At 44.9% G+C, this 19027-nt stretch overlaps 1 protein-coding gene across 2 annotated transcripts in view; it reads right to left on the reverse strand.

Annotated features, from left to right (window-relative positions):
* IGF2R (insulin like growth factor 2 receptor) overlaps positions 1-7218 on the reverse strand; it is a 97657-nt gene extending 90439 nt beyond the window's left edge. The window contains exon 1 of one of the 2 annotated variants that reach the window (XM_027601487.2): positions 6947-7218. In XM_027601487.2, coding sequence (XP_027457288.2) covers positions 6947-7095 — 149 coding nt within the window. In that variant the 5' untranslated portion in view covers positions 7096-7218. The remainder of the gene's footprint in view (positions 1-6946) is intronic. The other variant, XM_027601486.2, reaches the window with a different exon arrangement.
* Positions 7219-19027: the final 11809 nt, after the last annotated feature.

Consider the following 19027-nt stretch of genomic DNA (forward strand, 5'->3'; position numbering starts at 1 on the left):
ACAAAGTATTAAAGACAAGTCGAGCAGGAAAAAGAGTAAGTTACAATAAAGAAAAGCTGAACAGCACAATTACAGAAACTTTGACCCAAATGGAGAACAGTTTTTCCAAACACGCAGAACACTCCCAACTTGACTAGGTGTTAGGCCACAAGGGAAATGACAATAAATTCCACCCCATTCACTAGCCACAATGGTGGGGGGGGGGGGTGGGGGGGGGAAGGAGATAGCCATTCACCTAGGGAAAAAATGATACTAAAAAACTAGTGGGTTCAGGAAGTTGAAACAGTTAGAACTTCTGGATCCTGAAGAAAACTATTTAGAATTTAAGGATAAAAAAACTATATAACAAAGCTCTGAGTGGCACAGTCCTTGGAGCAAAGAAACATATAGCTTTAAATTCATCTCATATTATGTAAAATAATTTAAAATAAAAGATCTAAGTTTTTCAACTAAGTTACTAAGAGAGAGCAGAAATTAATAAAATTGAAAATACACAGTGACAGAGCTGGGTAAACAAAAAAGGTAGACGGTAGACAAATCTTTACTAAATATGAAGACAAAAATGCACAAACATCAGAACTTTTTTTTTAATTTATCTAGAGATACAAAAAGTATTTTCAAAAACGTAAGAGTAGCACAGTATATATTTGTATATGACCGCAAAATTAAAATGACAATTTTTTTTAAAGATTTTATTTATTTATTTGACAGAGAGAGACACAGCGAGAGAGGGAACACAAGCAGTGGGAGAGGGAGAGGGAGAAGCAGGCTTCCCGCTGAGCAGGGAGCCCGATGAGGGGCTCGATCCCAGGACCCTGGGATCACGACCTGAGCCGAAGGCAGACGCTTAATGACTGAGCCACCCAGGCACCCCTAAAATGACAATTTTCTAGAAAATACAGAGTTTTGGTAAACTGGCTCAAGAAAAACTAGAAAATCTGACTAGATACATAAAGAAGGTAAAACTGAAACCATAAGCAAAACTCCTCTTCCACTGTACTCTACCTTCTCAAAAACACCAGGCCCAGATAGTTTTACTGGTGAGTTCTACCAAAATTTAAGGAAGAGAAAACACCCATCTTATACAAAACTGTTCCACAGCATATAAAATACTAAAAGCAAACTAGCTTTTTCCACAAAGCAAACATATTCTTGATGCTAAACTCAGCCAAGAACAGCATGGCAAAGAACATTACAGTCCAATCGCACTTAAAAACAGCTATAAGCATCCTAAATAAAATGTTAGTAAACAGAACTAAATATATTCATGAAAAAATAAACTTTCAGCCTCTCCTCACATCACACATAAAAATTCACCCAAAAAATTGGTCATAGGGCTAAACATAAAAGTTAAAACCATAAAACTTCTAGACAACCGTAAGAAAAAAATCTGCTTGACTTTGAGTCGACCAGTGGTTCTCAACCGGAGGTAATTTTGTCCACCAGGGGCCAATTTAATATGTCTGAAGACATTTTTGTTGGTCACAGCTGGGGTGGGACCAGGGGGTTCTCTCCTGGGATCTAGTGGGTGGGGGCCAGGGATGCAATTTAACCTCCTCCATGCACAAGACAGTGCCACAACAGAGCATTACCCAGTTTAAATGTCAAGAGGGCGGAGGCCAAGAAACCCTAGCGTAAGTAAAGGTTTCTTAAGTCACAAAAAGCACAAACCATTAAAAAAAAAAAAGATAAATTGAAGTTCATCAAAATTTTTAAAAGTATCTGTTAAAGTACATATTAAAAAAATGAAAAGGCAAGCCAAAGACTGGGAAAAAATATTCATAGTACACATTACACATACCTAAGAAAGGACTTGTACTCAGAACACATAAAGAGCTCTTATAACTCATTAAGATGACCCCTCCCTAAAAGAACTGGGGGGGGGGGGTGCCGAAAGACTGGTTTTAACAGACATTACTGAAGGCTGTCCAAATGGTCAATAAATACATGGAAGATGTTCAACATCATTAAGCATTCCAATGAACACATGAAAAGATATTCAACATCACGAGTCAGGGATATGGAAATTAAGACCACACTGAGATACCAAACAAACCCACTAGAATGGCTAAAATTAAACAGATTTATGGTGAGACCAAGTGCTGACAAGGACATAGAACTGAAACCCTCATATACTGAGGTGGGAATGCAAAATGGACATCCACTTCTGAATAGTTTAACAGCCCCCATCGTTAAACACTCACCATATTCAATGAACAATTCCACTCCTACATGTCTACTCAAGAAAAAAAGAAATGCACAAGTCCACGCAAAATCTTGTGTGCAAATACTCAACAGCTTTATTAATAACAGCCAAAAACTAGTTAACATTTAGATCATTTTTAGATCAAAGAGAAAATCAAAACTAAGATGACACTATTAAAACTCACAAAAATAACGGGAGAAGGGTGTGCATGGTTGCTGCCTCCCTAGGGAGAGCAGTCGTGGCCAACACAGTCTTCTGGGACTCCAACAACATGCCATTCCATTCTTAGTGTCTCCAATTTCAGCTCTGGCCCCTCCCAACTGTCCCTCTGCTTAAGAAATTAAAAAAAAAATTATTGGGGAATAAATGAATCCTGTGTCACCTTGCCAGGATTAAAGATGAGGAGACACTATCAGCATAAATTCAGGCTTCTGTCCCTCAATGGTCATGAGTCAGCTATGAGGAAGACACAAAGGACCCACAGGTACACCCAATCTCAGCTACTTCCACCTTCTCATACAACATCAATGACCAGTGGGGACATTACCGAGAGATAGAGCCCCACGGCGGGGACAACAAAAAAGGAAGGTGGGGTGGAACGAAGAGGAAAAAAAATGTTACCTGCAAAATAACGAGCTACTTTCTGCCACTAAGTCTCAGTTCTGAGACCCCACTGAATCCTCTGGCCAGCACAGTACAGTTTTACATGCTGAGATCAAAATAAAGATGAGAACATCTGAATTATTTTTCTCAAACTCCATCTTTTAAAAGTCCTTCTATGAAACACTGATAAAAGATGTGAAATCCCTTCAGGAATTCACTTCCTAGGAATTTGTCAGGACGCTGTTCTAAGAATTAATGCATGAGATCTAATGTACCCATAATTAACAACCTTGGGCTTCTACACACACTTATTGTTGCAAGAAATGTACACACACAAATGGATGTGGTCCAGGTTTAACATGTGGCCCAAATTAAGCATATAAGCATTGTTCCTTCAGAAAAATCGCAGAAAAAAAAAAATCTCCTTAGAGACAGCAACTAAACCAACCTCAACTCCCAGCTGGCTTCATTATTCTCTTGTTCCTGATATAATAAAAACTTTCCAGCATTTGTACCCAAACAATTGGGGGAAAACTTGTTCTGAATAAATTATAAAGTACTTTAATAAACCGAGCAGCCCAATGCATTATTTTATAACTAGTACAAACTGTTAAGACCCCTAAGGATGGGTGCCTGGGTGGCTCAGAGGGTTAAGCGTCTGCCTTCAGCTCAGGTCATGATCCCGGAGTCCTGGGATCGGGTCCCACATCGGGCTCCCTGCTCCTTGGGAGCCTGCTTCTCCCTCTGCGTCTCTCTCTCTCTCTCTCTCTCTCTCTGTCTCTCATGAATAAATAAATCTTTAAAAAAAAAAAAAAAGACGCCTTATTATGTTAACACCTAAACAAAATGGAAACTCATCTACTACATATGATGTAAAATGGTAGTTTCCAAAGTGTAATTCACACAGTGATGAGTAAGGCTACTGACGAGCAGAGAGCATTTTGGTCACTTTTGGTGACTTCTGATGACTTTGCATGGCCTGGCTTCTGCCCTCCCCCCACTTGCTTTCACTGTTCCAGCCCCACTGACCTCCAGACATTCCTCCCCAGCACTAACACTCCTTCCATGCCAGACCCACAGCCAGTCACACTGGCTTCAGGAAACGCGTTCTTTCCACTAGCACACCACCTCCCAAAAGAGCTGAGTGACGAAGAATCCACCACACAGGACTCACCTGGCACAGCAGTCATCTCAAGTCTTAGAAAACATACGACTGAGTCGCTCTAAGAAGCAGCACGTTAAGCACTCCGTAGAGCCAGATGCACTTTGGGAAAACCACCTTTTTTGTCCCTGCTTTTCAGTGCACAACCCACAGAGACCTGTCCTCTCCTCCATGTGCACAAATATTCTTAAGGCTGCTGCTGGAAAAGTCCTCCGCCCTTTCCTTCACCCCTCCCAATAACTACCTGCACCAGGAACCGAACCCCTGCCACCTCCTTACCCCAGGAGAGAGGAGAGCCACAGCTGGCCCTCGGCTTTGCCCTCACCCAGGGGCCTCAGCAGGTGACCTGCAGGCAGCCCTGAAGCAGACTCGACTTCCCTCCTGTTGGTTCTCAGGGACCACAGATGAAAAGTACCCTCTTTGGTTCTAGAGAGCTGGGTATGAGAGAAGTTGCTTCCTGGGACCCAACTCTTTTACTGAGAGACAAAGAGAATTTACTACCAGGGCTCTAGTTAAAGCTGTACAGTGTCTGGGCACTCCAAAGCTGTGGCGTGGATGATGGGTTTCTGGTGAATGCCCTAGGCATCAAACCACAACGAACAAGACAATTTTCAATGGAAAAAGTATGTTCTGTGTTACAAACAAGCAATTTACAAATATTTGGGATATGATCCTTGTGTCTACCGGGGATGTCTACCTGGGGTCTTGCTGCCACTTGACCAAGCTACACTAACAGTAACGCTAGTAAAGTCTGCTTTTCATACTCCTGGGGGGCTGTGGGATCTGGGTGGGTTATTCACATTTCAGACAAATGGACTCCCAGAGATAGAATAAAAAAGGCAGCCTAACACATCCTGCTTTGGTGATACTAAGTAGAATTTTTCATACTGGATTTAAAAAATTATCAGCTCGCATTCCTGTTCCTCAAATATATGCTAGAGTTAAGGAACTTTTAGCCAGTGTTATCTCATAAAAGTACACAGATTTTGACACTCCCCCCAAAAAAGTCTTAACAAGTATTTAAGCCAAGGTATTCACTTAAAACAGGAACAAATAGGAAGAATTTCATTTAGCCGAATATTGAGTTTAAAGCTGAGATTATGCACAGCTCTGGAGAAGTCTCAACGCAAAACCGCAGAGAAGTAAAAGACAGGGAAAAGAAATGTGTGCAAGCCCACCCCGGAATGGACTGGGAAATTTGCTGTCCTAAGGAAATGTGGAAGAAAAAGTAAACACGCCAACTTTAAAGATATTCTAAGACTGCAGAGGACACATTTGTCACACTAACAATGCCTATCACCCTAGAGCACTCTCTAGCATTTGCGAAGTTGAAGACACAAAGGCCATTTCCTACTGGACCCAGAGGCCATGTTCCACTCACAAACGAGGTTAACAAATGCAGATTCAGATTCAAGACGCTGTGAGGACTCACAGCAACCCGAAACGAAGGGCCCCCTACCCCCGCATCAGCCACTTACATGTTTCTGCCCTCAAAGCCAACTTTAACCTTAACTATTAAAAAGTAAATGCCAATTTGCTAACAGGACCAAGACTTCAACACCACTAGCCCAGCTGAGTTAATTTCTTCCGGACAGGGCTGGTCACAGCAGCCATTATTCCAAAATCTCCTCCTTTAAAACCTGGCAGAAATTGACCCCATTTTCTGCCGTACCATGCTCATTACTGTGTAACATGTATCTTAGGGCAGCCAACTAACCTATAAACTAATGTGCAGTAAACTCTCCAGCCTGCCTTCCTCCCCCTCCCCCAAAAGGGAAAAGAAATAAAGAACACGGACCTTGCAAAGAATTTCTGTTGTGAACTCAGTCTCACTCTCCTTAGAACAGTGATATCTCCAAGTTCTCAACTCGGGAGCACGAATTAGACCATGTCTGATACAAGGGAAAACTAAGACTCCCATAAACCCCACCACAAACTCAAAGTTCAGCTCAAAGCCAGCTCAACTTCATTCTGAGATGTAACTTGCTAGCGCCAATTCACTGGTCTTTCTGAACTCTTCTTCATCCCACCTCCTTTTTACCAAAGTTTAAAAAATAAATAAAAGTTGGGTTTTCCATCATCCTAAACAGTCCACAAAATGTTGGTCAGAAAATTCTCATAACTGGCAGTTCCCCAGCCCCGGGACTCCCATCCTCGCCAGCATAGGACACTAAAAGCCCTCGATGGGACTAGCGATTATACAATCATGATTCCCAGAGCAAAAAGCTCCACTAGAATAATCCACCCTGGAGACAATGACATCATGTGAGCAACTAGACAGGAAGTTAGGCTCGGAGAAGTGAAGGGTAAAGTCTTGAGAGCCAATACAGGATGACCACCCTCCATTCCCTCGATCAAAAAAAAAAAAAAAAAAGTCACCTTCTGCAGAAAAGCTACTTTAAACAGAAAATGGAAAACCTACATGGAGGAAATCAGTCAGCAAATGAAACCAACCCCCGCCCCCAACTCTAAGGCCATTCGTGCGATGTCCTTCCACACTAAGGGGCCTCTCCAAAGTCCCGCTGATGGAACTTTGAGGAAAACGTGGAGTGGGAACAAAGCAAAGCTGTAGTTCCTGCGTCCTCCAACTTTCGCAGGCGCACCGCTGTGAGAGGGCAAGGGCTGGGCGGAGGGCGCCCGCAGTGTGACACCCGGCTGGGTCCGGGCGGCCGGCTGCTCGCACACAAAGCCGCCCCGGACTTAGTGACAGCCACAAGTGGCTAGGCAGCGGCCCCCCGGGCCAGCGCCAGGACGGCGAGTACCCCGCGCCCCCCACCCGCGCGCGCACGACCCCTCGGTCTCTCATCCCTCGCCACTACGCCGGCAACTTTCCCTCGGGGCCAGAGGAACCCAAACCCGGACGAAAGGCGCCTCGGGGAGCCCAGTCCCTCCCCAGAGCGCCCCCGCCCCCCACCCAGCCCAGCTGCGCGCCCGGGGCACCGCGAGCGAAGCCTGCGCCCCGGCGGGCCACCCACCTGCACAGCTCGGGGAACTCGGCGCCCTGGGCCCGCGCGGCTCCCGGGGCCCAGACGAGCAGCAGGAGCTGCAGCAGCAGCAGGGAGCGCAGCGGGCGGCCGGCGGGCGCGGGCCCCAGGTGGGCGCTCCGGCGGGCGGCGGCCCCCATCGCGGCCGGCCCGGGCTGCGCGGCGAGCGCGGGGCTAGCGGCGCGCGGCTGCCGGGGGCCGCGCCCGGGACATGGTTGTGCCGCCAGGGCGGAGGCTGAGCTGGAGGCGCAGGGGAGCACGAGAGGAGCGGGAGCGGAGCAGGAGCCCGAGGGGCGCGCGGCTCGGCTGGGCTCGGCGGCGGCGGCAGCGGCAGCGGCGGCCCCGGAATCGCGTCACGTGACCGCGCCCGGCCCCGCCCCCCTCCCCCGCCCCGCTCACATGACTCCCTTGTTCAGGTGATCCCCTCCCGCCCCGGCTCCGCCCAGGCCCGGTCACGTGAGCGCGGCACGCGCGGGGCAGGAAGCGGCGCGGCGGGGCGCGGGGCGCAGGTGCGTGGCCCGGGCCTGCGCCCCGGCGGCGGTCTTCGGCGGGGAGCGACCCTGGCCTTTCTCCCCGCGCACGCTCTGGGTCGCGGTGTGGGAGCGTCCCAACTTCGAGTTACCGTACCTCAACCTCGCCCGACAGCCGGGGAGGGGAAAATAAGAGGGTCAGACTTTGGTGCCGAGCCGTAAAGGCCATCACAGAGCAGCGTAGCTTCGGATCCTTGACGGGTGGGAACGCACTTTTCCTGCTCTGCGGAGTCAGCTCGCGGAGCCCCGCACCGGGTTCCAGCGTTCGTGCAGCAGAGCCTCCCACAACCCTCCCTGGGGATGTTATTTCCCAAGCCTGGGCTTCCTACCTTAGGGAAGGCAGCACAAACCTGGGACCGGGGAGTACGAAGGAGGCAAAGGTGTAACTGGGACGTGAGCGGTACCCGACAAGACTTTATTAAATTCCTCTGTTCAAATATTCTGTCGAACCCACACTATGTGAATGGCTCTGAGCTACGCAGTGTGTGAAAGTAAAAAGAAATCTGAAGTCTTGAACTCAAAAACTTTACCTTCTTTTAGAGCAAATAAAAAGATACGGACTAACCACAGCGGTGACGGCTCATCTTTTCTTTAATGCTTACTCCGTGCCAAACACTACTAGCTAGCACGTAAACAGGAATCTGGAAACCACGAGACTGGACCGTTGTTACGAATGAGGAACACACAGAGAGGTTAAGTAACTTATCCAGAGACGCTTTAAGATGTGGCAAAGTTGGGATTCAAGCACATAAACGTAATCGTGACCCAATAGTAACTAACATTTGTTGAGCAGGTAATTATGTGCAAAGTCGCATTCTGGTGCGTTGATTTAGCTCATTTAATTCTAAGACGATCCTATTAAAAGGTACCTTTATTGCACCTATTTTACAGATAAGGAAACTGAGGCCAGAGAGATTAAATAATTTACCAGTCATGCAGCTAGTAAGAAAAAGCCTGGGTCTGAGCCAAGTCAGACAGTGCCAGAGTCTGGCTTAGTCACCATGCTATTGAAAGAATAATATAACCCAAGAAAGGAAAGCGTTGTAGTGGCTCAAAGGGAGAGCTCAGATGTCCAACTGTGGGCATCTGGAAAGGGTTCATATTTTGCAACTCCACTGTTATAACTGATACAGGCAAAGAACTTCAAGGGGTACTAAAACCATCAGGTGAAAAATTATTACAACTGGAATATTCACTTTGTCTTAAAGTATCACCCTCAAAGTATATTTCCCTAGTAAAGGGGAAATATATCTTTACAAGAACCACTTTAAGTGATTAGAATTGTTATCACAAATATTTGGATAAACTAATTTTTTCTGCATCCCAAAGTGATGCAATGAAAAATACTGCTAAAGGTAACATTTAAAGGAGAGCATAATTATGACTCAGATGCAGATGTAAAATGAACATGTGTTAAAGATATTATTTAACTCATTAATTAACATGACAACCAGTAGCATGTTACAACTGGCTCTAAGGGGAATCCAAAGAGAGTCCAACACATTCATAAGCAGTCAGGAATGCTGAAGTTAAATTGCCTAATAGATGGATGATTGGTCAATATCCATAAGTCAAAAAAACAACTGCATATTCAGTGGACACAATTTGCATTTCTAAAGACAAGAATCATAGATATTATCAACAGTATTCTACAATCTCCAAAGTTTTAAAATAGCTCACAGACAATGAAAGGCCCAAAACCCCATAGAATCAGATACCCCAGCAGGGGGCATTAGGTGGTGCCTAGTCTTCTATTGAGGTCGCTTGATATTATTTTTGGTCCATTTCAAAGTCTTCCATAATTTTCCCCTACAGTACACAATATCACTTACATGATATTCTTATCAAGATGTTTAATTTAAATCTAATCAGAATAAAACAACTGAATCCAGATTGTGGAGCATTCTACAAGAAAACTGAACTAGACAATTAAAAAATGTCAATGCTCAGGGTGCCTGGGTAGCTCAGTTGGCTGAGCATCCGATTCTTGGTTTCAGTTCAGGTCATGAACTCAGGGTTGTGGGATCGAGGCCAGAGTTGGTCTCTGTGCTCCATGTGGAGTCTGCTTGAGATTCTCCCTCTCCCTTTCCCTCTGCCCCGTCCCCTGCTCGTGCTATAAATAAATAAATAAATAAATAAATAAATAAATAAATAAATATCTTTTTTTTAAATGTCAATGCTCTGTAAGGCACTCCCCCTCCAATAAAACAGGAGTACTCTTCCAAATTGGGGTTACAAAAAACACACTGAGGGCCAAATCTGGCTAGAGAGCTCTTTTCTAAATAAAGTTTTATTGGAATATAGCCATACCCATTTGTATTGTCTATGGCTCCTCTCACTTACAATTGCAGTGAGTATTTGCAACAGAGCCCGCAAAACCTATTCTACCATCTGGCCCTTCTATAGAAAAAGTTTTCCAACCCCTGTTCTGTATCAGTGGTTCACAAAAGTGTGGTCCTTGGACCAGCAGCTTTGACATCGCTTTCCTGCTTGTTGGAAATGCAATTCATGGGCCCCGCTCTGACCCATTGACTCAAAATCTTCAGTGATGGGCCCCAGAAAATTGTTTTACTAAGCTCTCCAGCAGACTTTCATACACATAAAGGTTTGAGAACCACTCTCCTGAATTAAAAGAGATTAAAGGGACAAGACAACAGAATGTAATGCATGACCCTTAGTTGGAGACTGGGCCCCAAAAAAGGAAGGTTTAAGGGACATTTGTGATAACGGGGAAAACATGAATATAAATTTTATATTAGAAACTCTAAAGTCAAATGGTATAGAGCATAACTCTCCTGTATTTCTTTTAAATTTTGCAGTAAACCTTTGAGAAAATACAAACTCCAAGATGTTAGTTCAAGACCCCACGTTATGGGTTGAATTATGTACCCTGAAAAGATATGTTGAAGTCCTAGCCCCCATTACTCCAGAATGTGACCTTATTTAAAAATTGAATCCTTGCGGATGTAGTTAGTTGACCTTAGATCAGACTGGGGCAGGGTGGGCTCATTCCAGTCTTATTAGACTGGTGTCCTTAGAAGAAGTGGAGTAGAGACATGGAGACACACTGGGGAAGACAGACATGTAAGAATGGAGCAGTGAAGCGTCCACAAGGGAAGGACAGCAGGAATAGGCAGCAACGCCAGCTTCTAGGAGAAAGGCAGGGAAAGAATCATCCCTTAGAGCCTTCAGAGAGAGCAGGGCCCTGCTGGCACCTTGATTTTGGACTTCCAGCCAGCAGAACTGTGAAACAGCCTATTCCTGTAGTTTCAGTTTGTGGTACTGTGCGTTAAAAACAAGACAGCAGCCCCAAAATGGAATCACTTATGCTAAGCTCCGTGACACCAAACTGAGACCTAACTTAATTACAACTTCAGCCTCTCCCACAAATGGAATCTTAAACCAGTCAGTCAGGAATCAGCTGGTCAACCCCAGTGAGGTCGTCTGCTTGATCAACACCTGCCATCTCCTGAAGGAAAGTATCCTCACCATAACCAATCTACATTTTGCCAGTGTGACTTCCTTCCAGTTAACTCCCCCTTTGCTAGTATAACTGCTCCTCTTCCCTTCTGTCTGTAAGTCTTCCATTTTGTACAGCAACTCAGAGCTCCTTTCTATTGCTAGAATAGATGCTGCCCGATTCATGAATGATTGAATAAAGCCAGCAATACCTTTAAAAATTTATTCAGTTGAGTTTTGCTTTTTTAAAAAATTGTCACAGCAGTCTTAGAACACAAATACACCTCGCAACTAACAGGACAGATTCAGGCTTGGAATCCAGGTGTTCCGACAACTACACCATCGTGAAGGCTCAATCTTCTTGCACCTGACACTTGGCCTGGCTTTGGAAACACAAGTTCAGGTGACAGACCACGGACATACATATGCTGCTGCTGCAGATGTCCTGCTTGGTGTCTAAAATAAGAGTAGCTGCAGGTAAGTGAGTGGGTGCCCCTTTGGAAGACAAACCACAAGCTATTAAGCTGATGGTGCTCAGATATCTCTCTGAAACTCAGGAAGAAGCACGCAACAAAATTCCAGAAACTTTGCTGAACACCCCGGGAAGAGCAAAATTCTACTAAAAGACCCTCAAGTCACATTGTCATATCTATTAGGTATTTCTTGATCCCTACAATGGTAAACAAAGTAATCTGTTTTCCCAGGGGGAAAAAAACTGAATAGTAAATAGTATTATCAAATCAGTGTTACATTTTGGGAGGTGAGGTAATCATATTGTCATTTCGTAGGCGAACGTCCTTGTTCTTACGTGACACATGCTGAACGTAAAGTATCATGATGTCAGCAACTTTCAAATGGCTCCAAAAAGAAAGGATATATGTATTGAGAAAAAAAAATGTCAGGATGCCTGGGTGGCTCAGTCGGTTGAGCATCTGACTCCTGGTTTCGGCTCACATTATGATCTCAGGGTTGTGAGATTGAGCCCTGTGTCGGACTCCGAGCTGGGTGTGGAGCCTGCTTGAGATTCTCTCTGTCCCTCTCCCTCTGCCCCTCCCCCATCTCTCTCTCTCTCTCAAAAAAAAAAAAAGCAGATGTCAAAAATATTAACAATTGCTACATGTAGGTGAAGAGTGTATCAGTGCTCTGTGCTATTCTTCTGATTTTTCTAGAAGCTTGACATTTTTCAAACGTGAGTTGCGAAAGAGATCCTATCAGGGAAGAGATTGCTTCTGAGACGAGCCTGTAAGGAAGTGGATTGGGGGTGGGGGGAGGGGGAGTGGGGAGGAAATATAGAGAAAAGACACTGCAGACAGGAGAACAGCAGGAGCAAGGCACAGGTAGAAAAAGACAGAAGCTGTATAATGAGCAAGGCCTTTTGCTTGAGTGAAAAGCACATAGGAATACAGAGAAACTACTTTGGCCAAAGATTGTGCTAAATCCTGGCCTTATAAAATATAATCCTTCCCTCAAGTAGTCCGTGGCATAGTAGGGAAGATCATCCATTTTAATGTAAGTTTGGAAAAATTTTACTGGGGGTCAGCTCCTACAGGATTTTAAATGGTCACTTAAGAAATTTAGGTTCAGTTGAATATTAAGTGAGGAACGATAATAGCCGACAAAAGTGATACCTATTGAAGACTCACTCTGTGCCAAAAACCATTTTGTATTATACCATTTACTCTTCATAGCATACCTAGGAGATAGGTACTTTTATTATCCTCATTTAAAAGATGAGAAATTCAGGCATAAAGAAACTAAACACCTTGCCCAAGTTCATGCAATTGGTAAGAGACAGAACTTTGATGTGAGTCGTATGATCTGGTACAGAAGTCCATGATTTTAACTCAGAAACTTCCTCCTCATTGAGAGATTCCAAGCCTGAGAGAGAGGGATGTTCACAGTTACCTCTTCAGGAAAATCCCTCTGGTGGCCGAATGCGCTGGAAAACAGCCTCAGTAAAGGTATCAAAATTAAGGAGACAAAAGAGACCGTGGAAAAAGCCTTTTGTCCTTCCCCCAAGAACTGGTTAACACCTGGCCAAGAGTAGAACTCAGGGCTTGTCACTATCCAGGGCACCTAGGTTCGTTGTGACTACCCAGAGGGAGGGGGAAGGGGGATAGAGGTGTGAGGCAGGTAGGGTTGCCGTCTTCCAATAAGCAAAGCCCACCTTTCACTGAAGAGCCTAGAGACCCTGCATCCCAGCCAGTCTTACAACCAGAGGGAGAGCGTAAGACCCAATCCTGACAATGGAAATTGATGGGACATCTCCTGGGACCTTGGGCAAAATGTTTTCCTCTTCAATAAAAAGTGAGGCAAAGAGGCAAATAAAATAAGATGAAATCAGAGAGGGAGACAAACCACAAGAGACTCTTAACTGTAGGAAACAAACCGAGGGTGGCTGGAGGGGGTCGGGGTGGGGGGATGGGGTAACTCGGTGATGGGCATAAGGAGGGCACGTGATGGAATGAGCACCGGGTGTTACATGCAACTGATGAATCACTGAACTCTACGTCTGAAACCAATAATACACTATATGTTAAGTATGTGAATTTAAATAAAGTAAGTAAAACAGAAAAAAATTGAGGCAAAGGAGGAAATTCGCCACCCCCTTTTTTTTGGCAGATGGAGTGCTCTCTATATAAGATACCTGTAGGTCCTTCAGCCCCTGTAACTCTGAGGGAAGATATTGCCAACACAGTGGGAGAAAGACGGAAAACATCAGGATCTTTGATGACATCGCTGACCACTTCAAGGGAACCCTAGAACTGGCCAGTATCTGATCATTTGCTTTGTGACACAATAAATAAATTTGCTTAAGCCATGTGTGTTAGTTAATCATTTATTGTGTTTCAGCTCCAAATGCACCCTCTAATATACGTTCTGTGATAAAGAATTTTCTTTACAGTAGTTCTCCTTTAAAGTGAGCATGCTGTTAAGCTTTCTGAGTAGAAGGCACTCTGGAGGTGTGCTGTGGGAGACCAGGTTCTCCGGTCCTTTCCAGCACATCCATGCCACTGGTTGCTGCTCATCTGCTACCCTCCCCTCCCCACCCCACCCCCACACACATGTCCCAAAGGAGGACCTATTGCAACTGCAGACCAGCTCCAGCCTGGCCAACCCAGAGAACTTCTCTACTATTCGATGACCTGAACCCCACCTTCTCCAGCGAGATCTGAGCCCCTTCCAAGACTGACTTTCCTTGGGTTCACTCCCTCAGCCCCAGTGCACCATATAGAGTTTCTTCATATCTTATAGTTGCTTTTTTGTCATAGTTAATAATTTTCTATATTAAACATCCTTGTTTCTATCTTCTGATTGGACCCAGACTGCTCTACTGTGTTTAGCTGGCTTTTGTATGACTTGTCGCTAAAAACATACCAACTGACCCAATGCAACACCTTAGCATCTGGTTGGATAGGACAGACAAAGAAGAAGGCGTCAATGGTGATGAAAGTTTCTAGATGGGAAGGCTGGTGTCAAGAACAGAAAGAGGGAATAGGAGAAGAGACATGAACTTGAAGAGAAAGAGGCTAAGTATCTTTCTGTGCAGGAATGAGTGTGAGGAATGCCCAGCGAAAGATGCCCAGTAAGCAGCTGACAGTATAACACTGAACACGGACAAGAAGCTGGAACTGGAAGAAATTATGGGGGAGACACTTGCAAAGAAGAATTGGTGATGGGAGAGATAACTGGACATCAGCAAAGTGAATGAAACCACCCAGGGAAAAAACAAAAAAAGAGATCCTTGGCATATTAGAGGCCTATCAAAATGTAATAAATTGCCCTCAGATGTGGTGACTTAAAATAACAATCATTATTTATTAATTCTCACAAGTTGCTGTGGGTCAGGAATTCAGACAGAGCCCAGTAGGGATGGCTCCTTTCTGCTCCATGACTTCTGGCCTTCAACTGGAAGATTCAAAAGTTCAGGCTGTCGTCATGTGAACACTCATTCACCACCACCAACCCCGCCCCCCCCCCCGCCCCATCTGATGGTCAGCCCTGGCTGTCAACTGAGACTTTTAGCTGGAATGCCTGTGTGTGGCCTCCATATGTGGCCCGAGCTCCTTCAAATATGGTGGCTGGGCTCCAAGTCAAGCAGAGAGAGAGAAAGGGAGAGAAGAGGGACAGAGGTGGACTCAGCTTGGAAGTCACGGAACCCCACTTTGGGCATGCGCAATTGATCAGGGCAGTCGCCAGCCCCTGTCCAGTTTCAAGAGGAGGACTCCTAGACCCCAGCTCTCAGGGGGAGAGTGTCAGTCACATCATAAGAAGAGAAAGTAGAATGAGATAAATGTTAAGGAGTGGGCATCTTTGGAAAGAGCAATTTGCCACCCTTGGGAAGCACCATATTCATGGGGAAGAGAGAATATGCCAGAAAAGGAGCAGAGGAATAGGAAGAGAACAGAGGGGCTTCACAGGAGCCAAGAGGGAAGAGAAAGTTCCTGTGACATTCCACTTGGGAGTGGTGTAGAGTTCAGTTATGAGAAACATGTATGAAAATGGATGGTGGCGGCTGTGTCGTGGGCAACGGCAGCAAAAATACCACTTACAGGTTGGTGGTTGAAAAGTCAAGTCCTTAGATTAGAGACATCCATTCTTAAGTTCTCCTGCTAGGAAGCAAGACAACCTCATGGAAGTGAGAAGATGGGGAAATAGACAGTGCCCTTTTAAACAAACCGTTATCTGACTGCCGTTCCTTTAGTTTGTAACGTTCCCTGCAAGGAGAGTTGGGAGCTTATGAATTAATACAAACCATTAGGTCTGTATTAACAAGACTCCATGAGTGCACTCTCTCACAAAACTATAGCAGGAACGAGGTGACTCTTTGGACCACCACCTTTCTCTTCTCACTCTCCACAAAAGGCATAACCCCAAGAGAAGACAGTAAAGTTAATTCAACAAACACATATTGAATATTGATATTTCTCACTTGATAACTATACTCAGCACTGGCGGAGCAAAGAAGGCACAGTCCCTGCCTCAAAGGACTCACAGATTTAGGAAGAGAGACAAGTAAACAATTTCCTACTCAGAGTGGTAAGTAGGGAGGTACTTGCCTGCAGGAAACCAAAGGAGACAGAGTTTCCTCCATGTCTCACTCAACCTGGAGGAATCAGGGGGAGGCAGACCCGCACACAGGGAGAATGCCATGTGCAGGCTGGAGTTCTCCTGCCCTGGGCCAAGAAAACACCAGAAGCTGGGAGAGAGGCCTAGAGCCTTCAGAGGGAGCATGGCCCTGCCAGTATCTTGATCTGGGACCTCCGGCTTCCAGAAACTTCAGTTGCTCTAAGCCACCCAGTTCTTTGTGGTAGTTTATTGCGTGGCCCGAGGAAACTGATCCACCTGGAGAGGATGAAGAGTGTTCAGGTCCAGCAGCCACAGTGAAGACAGAGAGCAGCAGGAAGTACTCATCAGATTTGGGGGCTCCTAGTGGAGGTTAGAAGAGAGGGGTTAGGACAGCTCCCCAGTCTCTGTAGGATGACTGGGTATTTGGTGGTGCCATCCACTGAAAAAGAGGAAATCCTCCCAGAACACAAGCTCTGTGTGTGGCTGTGTTTTCCTCAGCGTGACTCCTAGTGCCCAGAACAGTGACAGCTCAGTACCTAGAAACAGATAGTTACTGGATGAGTGGGGAGCCAAATGAAATAGGGAATAGGGGAAGGGTATCTGTCTTATATCTGTAACACACACACACAGACATTGTCAACATTTCCCCACCAAGTTTTTAAAGTCCCATACAAATTCATTTTGTGTGCAGCCTTCTTTCCAGTGTTCTCTATTGTCCAGTTTTTTTAGCCCTCCTATTTACCATTCCCTCCCCTTTTCACCTCCCTTACGCTAAGGTGCAAATTTTCTAACTGAAGAAATCAGAGCCCACGGTCCCCTAAAGAAAGCATACTTACAGATTCCACCCTAGTGCTTGACACAAGTAAGTGTTCCATAAAAGCTACCTGTTGTTGTTATCTGAATATCAAACTTGTACTTCTCTGATAAATCTGGACAAAACTTTTCTTTTTTCTCTTCATTTAATTTCTTGCTTGCCTCCTTCTTTGTCCTTTATTTCATGGCTAATCCTTCATTCTGTCCTGCGTACCCAGTCTACCACCACTCTTTTGACCTAATATGGAAGAAACATATATTAGTTATCTACTGCAGCTTAATGAATCATCCCAAAACTTCACAACTCAAAATAGCAGTAAGCATTTATGATCTCCCACACTTTCTGTGGGTGGGCAGGGCAGTGCTGGCTCGGGTCTCCCCAAAGGTTGTCATCATCTGAAGGTCTGACTGAGGTAGGTCTGCCTCCAAGATGCATACTCACATGGCTTGCAAGTTGGCGTGGCTGTTGGTGGGAGGCTCCAGTTCCTCTCCATGGGGGCCTCTTCACAGGGCTGCTTGAGCATCCCCCCTACACAATGACTGGATCTCCCCCAGAGCAAGCAATTTGGGAAACCAAGGTAGTGGTTACAATGCCCCGTGCGACAAGGCTTTAGAGCTGCACACCATCACTCTGGTCACACTCTATTGGCCACACAGACCAACCCTCATATAATATGGAAGGAAACGACATGAAAGCATACATGCCAGAAGGTGAAGGTGCCTGGGGGCCATCTTGGAGATTGTCTACCACAGGAAGTGAGAAAGGAAGGTGAGGAGGGGTATTGAAGGCATACTGAAGGAAAAATAGACCTCATAGGTGTGTCTTTTTTCTGAATGCTATATTCAGTCATTTCACTGTTTTCCCTCCATTTTAAAACTTCCTCTGAATAAAACTTATCAAAATAACATGAATCAACATTTCATCTATGTGGTTATTTTTTGAAAATCTTTCATTTTAACCCAAAGGTCATTGAAAAATTTTAATCCTATTCCAGTTGGTGTTTCTGTATTTTTAAGTGGGGTATCAAGCTTAGTACAATGAATTATAAAATATCCCTTCAATTTTCTCATGCCCAAAACTATTCCTCTATTTATAGTAGCCTATGAATTCATTCATTGTCTCTAAGAATTGAATTCGTCATTATAAACATATTTATTTCATCAGGCCTATGTCCGTGTTGCTGTGTATAAAAGTCTGCATTGGCACACATCATAAAAAAATGCAAGCCTAACCCAAGAAATTCTCTCCGGAGCTGCTGGTGACGGCGAGAGCTTGGGCATATGGGTTAGGATCTAGCCTCTGCCTCTTGTTAGCTCTTTGACTTCAGACAGGTCATGTAACCTCAACTCCACTTTCTTCATCTAGAGCAAGAGTCAACAAGCTTCCTATTAAGGGCAAATTAGGTTTTGTGGACCCCACAGTCTCTGTTGCAACTATTCAACTCTACTTTTGCAGCATGAAATGATCTGTAAATATGAGCAAAGGGGCATGGTTGCGTTCCAATAAAACTTTATTTACAAGAACAAGTAGCCAGATTTATTCCAAGGACTCTAGTCTGCCAGTCCTCAATCTAGAAAATGAACACATGGCAAAAACATTACATTTGAGTGCTCGGTCGCTTTATATCCCAGCTGATTAGTCTAAGTCAATCTAAGATGTTGATCGCCTGGGCCATGTTAGTTCAGAAATGGGCATGCCCAAACCATTCTGTTCCAGTGAGACATGAGAAGAATACTGGAAGTTTCAGCGAAATCAGCATCCTTGCTCTTAGAAAAATTCTGCTGCACAAAGCTAGCCTCTCTGTATCCCAGTCATGGGCAAGAAACTACAGGCCAAATTGCCACTAGCAGCCATCCTACCAGCCTTAGCAACAACTGTACAATGTGGATGGCAGACAGAAGCCTTTCTCTAGACTTCTTTTCATGTGAGCTAAAGAAATTTCCATTTTCTCTTTATTAACCCCTGATTGGATCGCCTGTTATTTCAGCTAAAGTCATCCTAAGTGGAAACCTCATCAAAGATACTTATGAGATCTAAATGGGAAAGATGTATGTAATTGTGGCATGTAAGTTTAAAGCTCTACCGATGTGAATATTGGTAATATTGAAATAATCACCAAGAATCCCTCCCCCCCGATCATCACTGGGGCTCAGTCACATTGACTATATACGCATGTCTTTGGCACCCATAGTCCATTGA

The sequence above is a fragment of the Zalophus californianus genome, chromosome 7, assembly GCF_009762305.2.
Source record: "Zalophus californianus isolate mZalCal1 chromosome 7, mZalCal1.pri.v2, whole genome shotgun sequence".
Lineage (NCBI taxonomy): Eukaryota > Metazoa > Chordata > Mammalia > Carnivora > Otariidae > Zalophus > Zalophus californianus.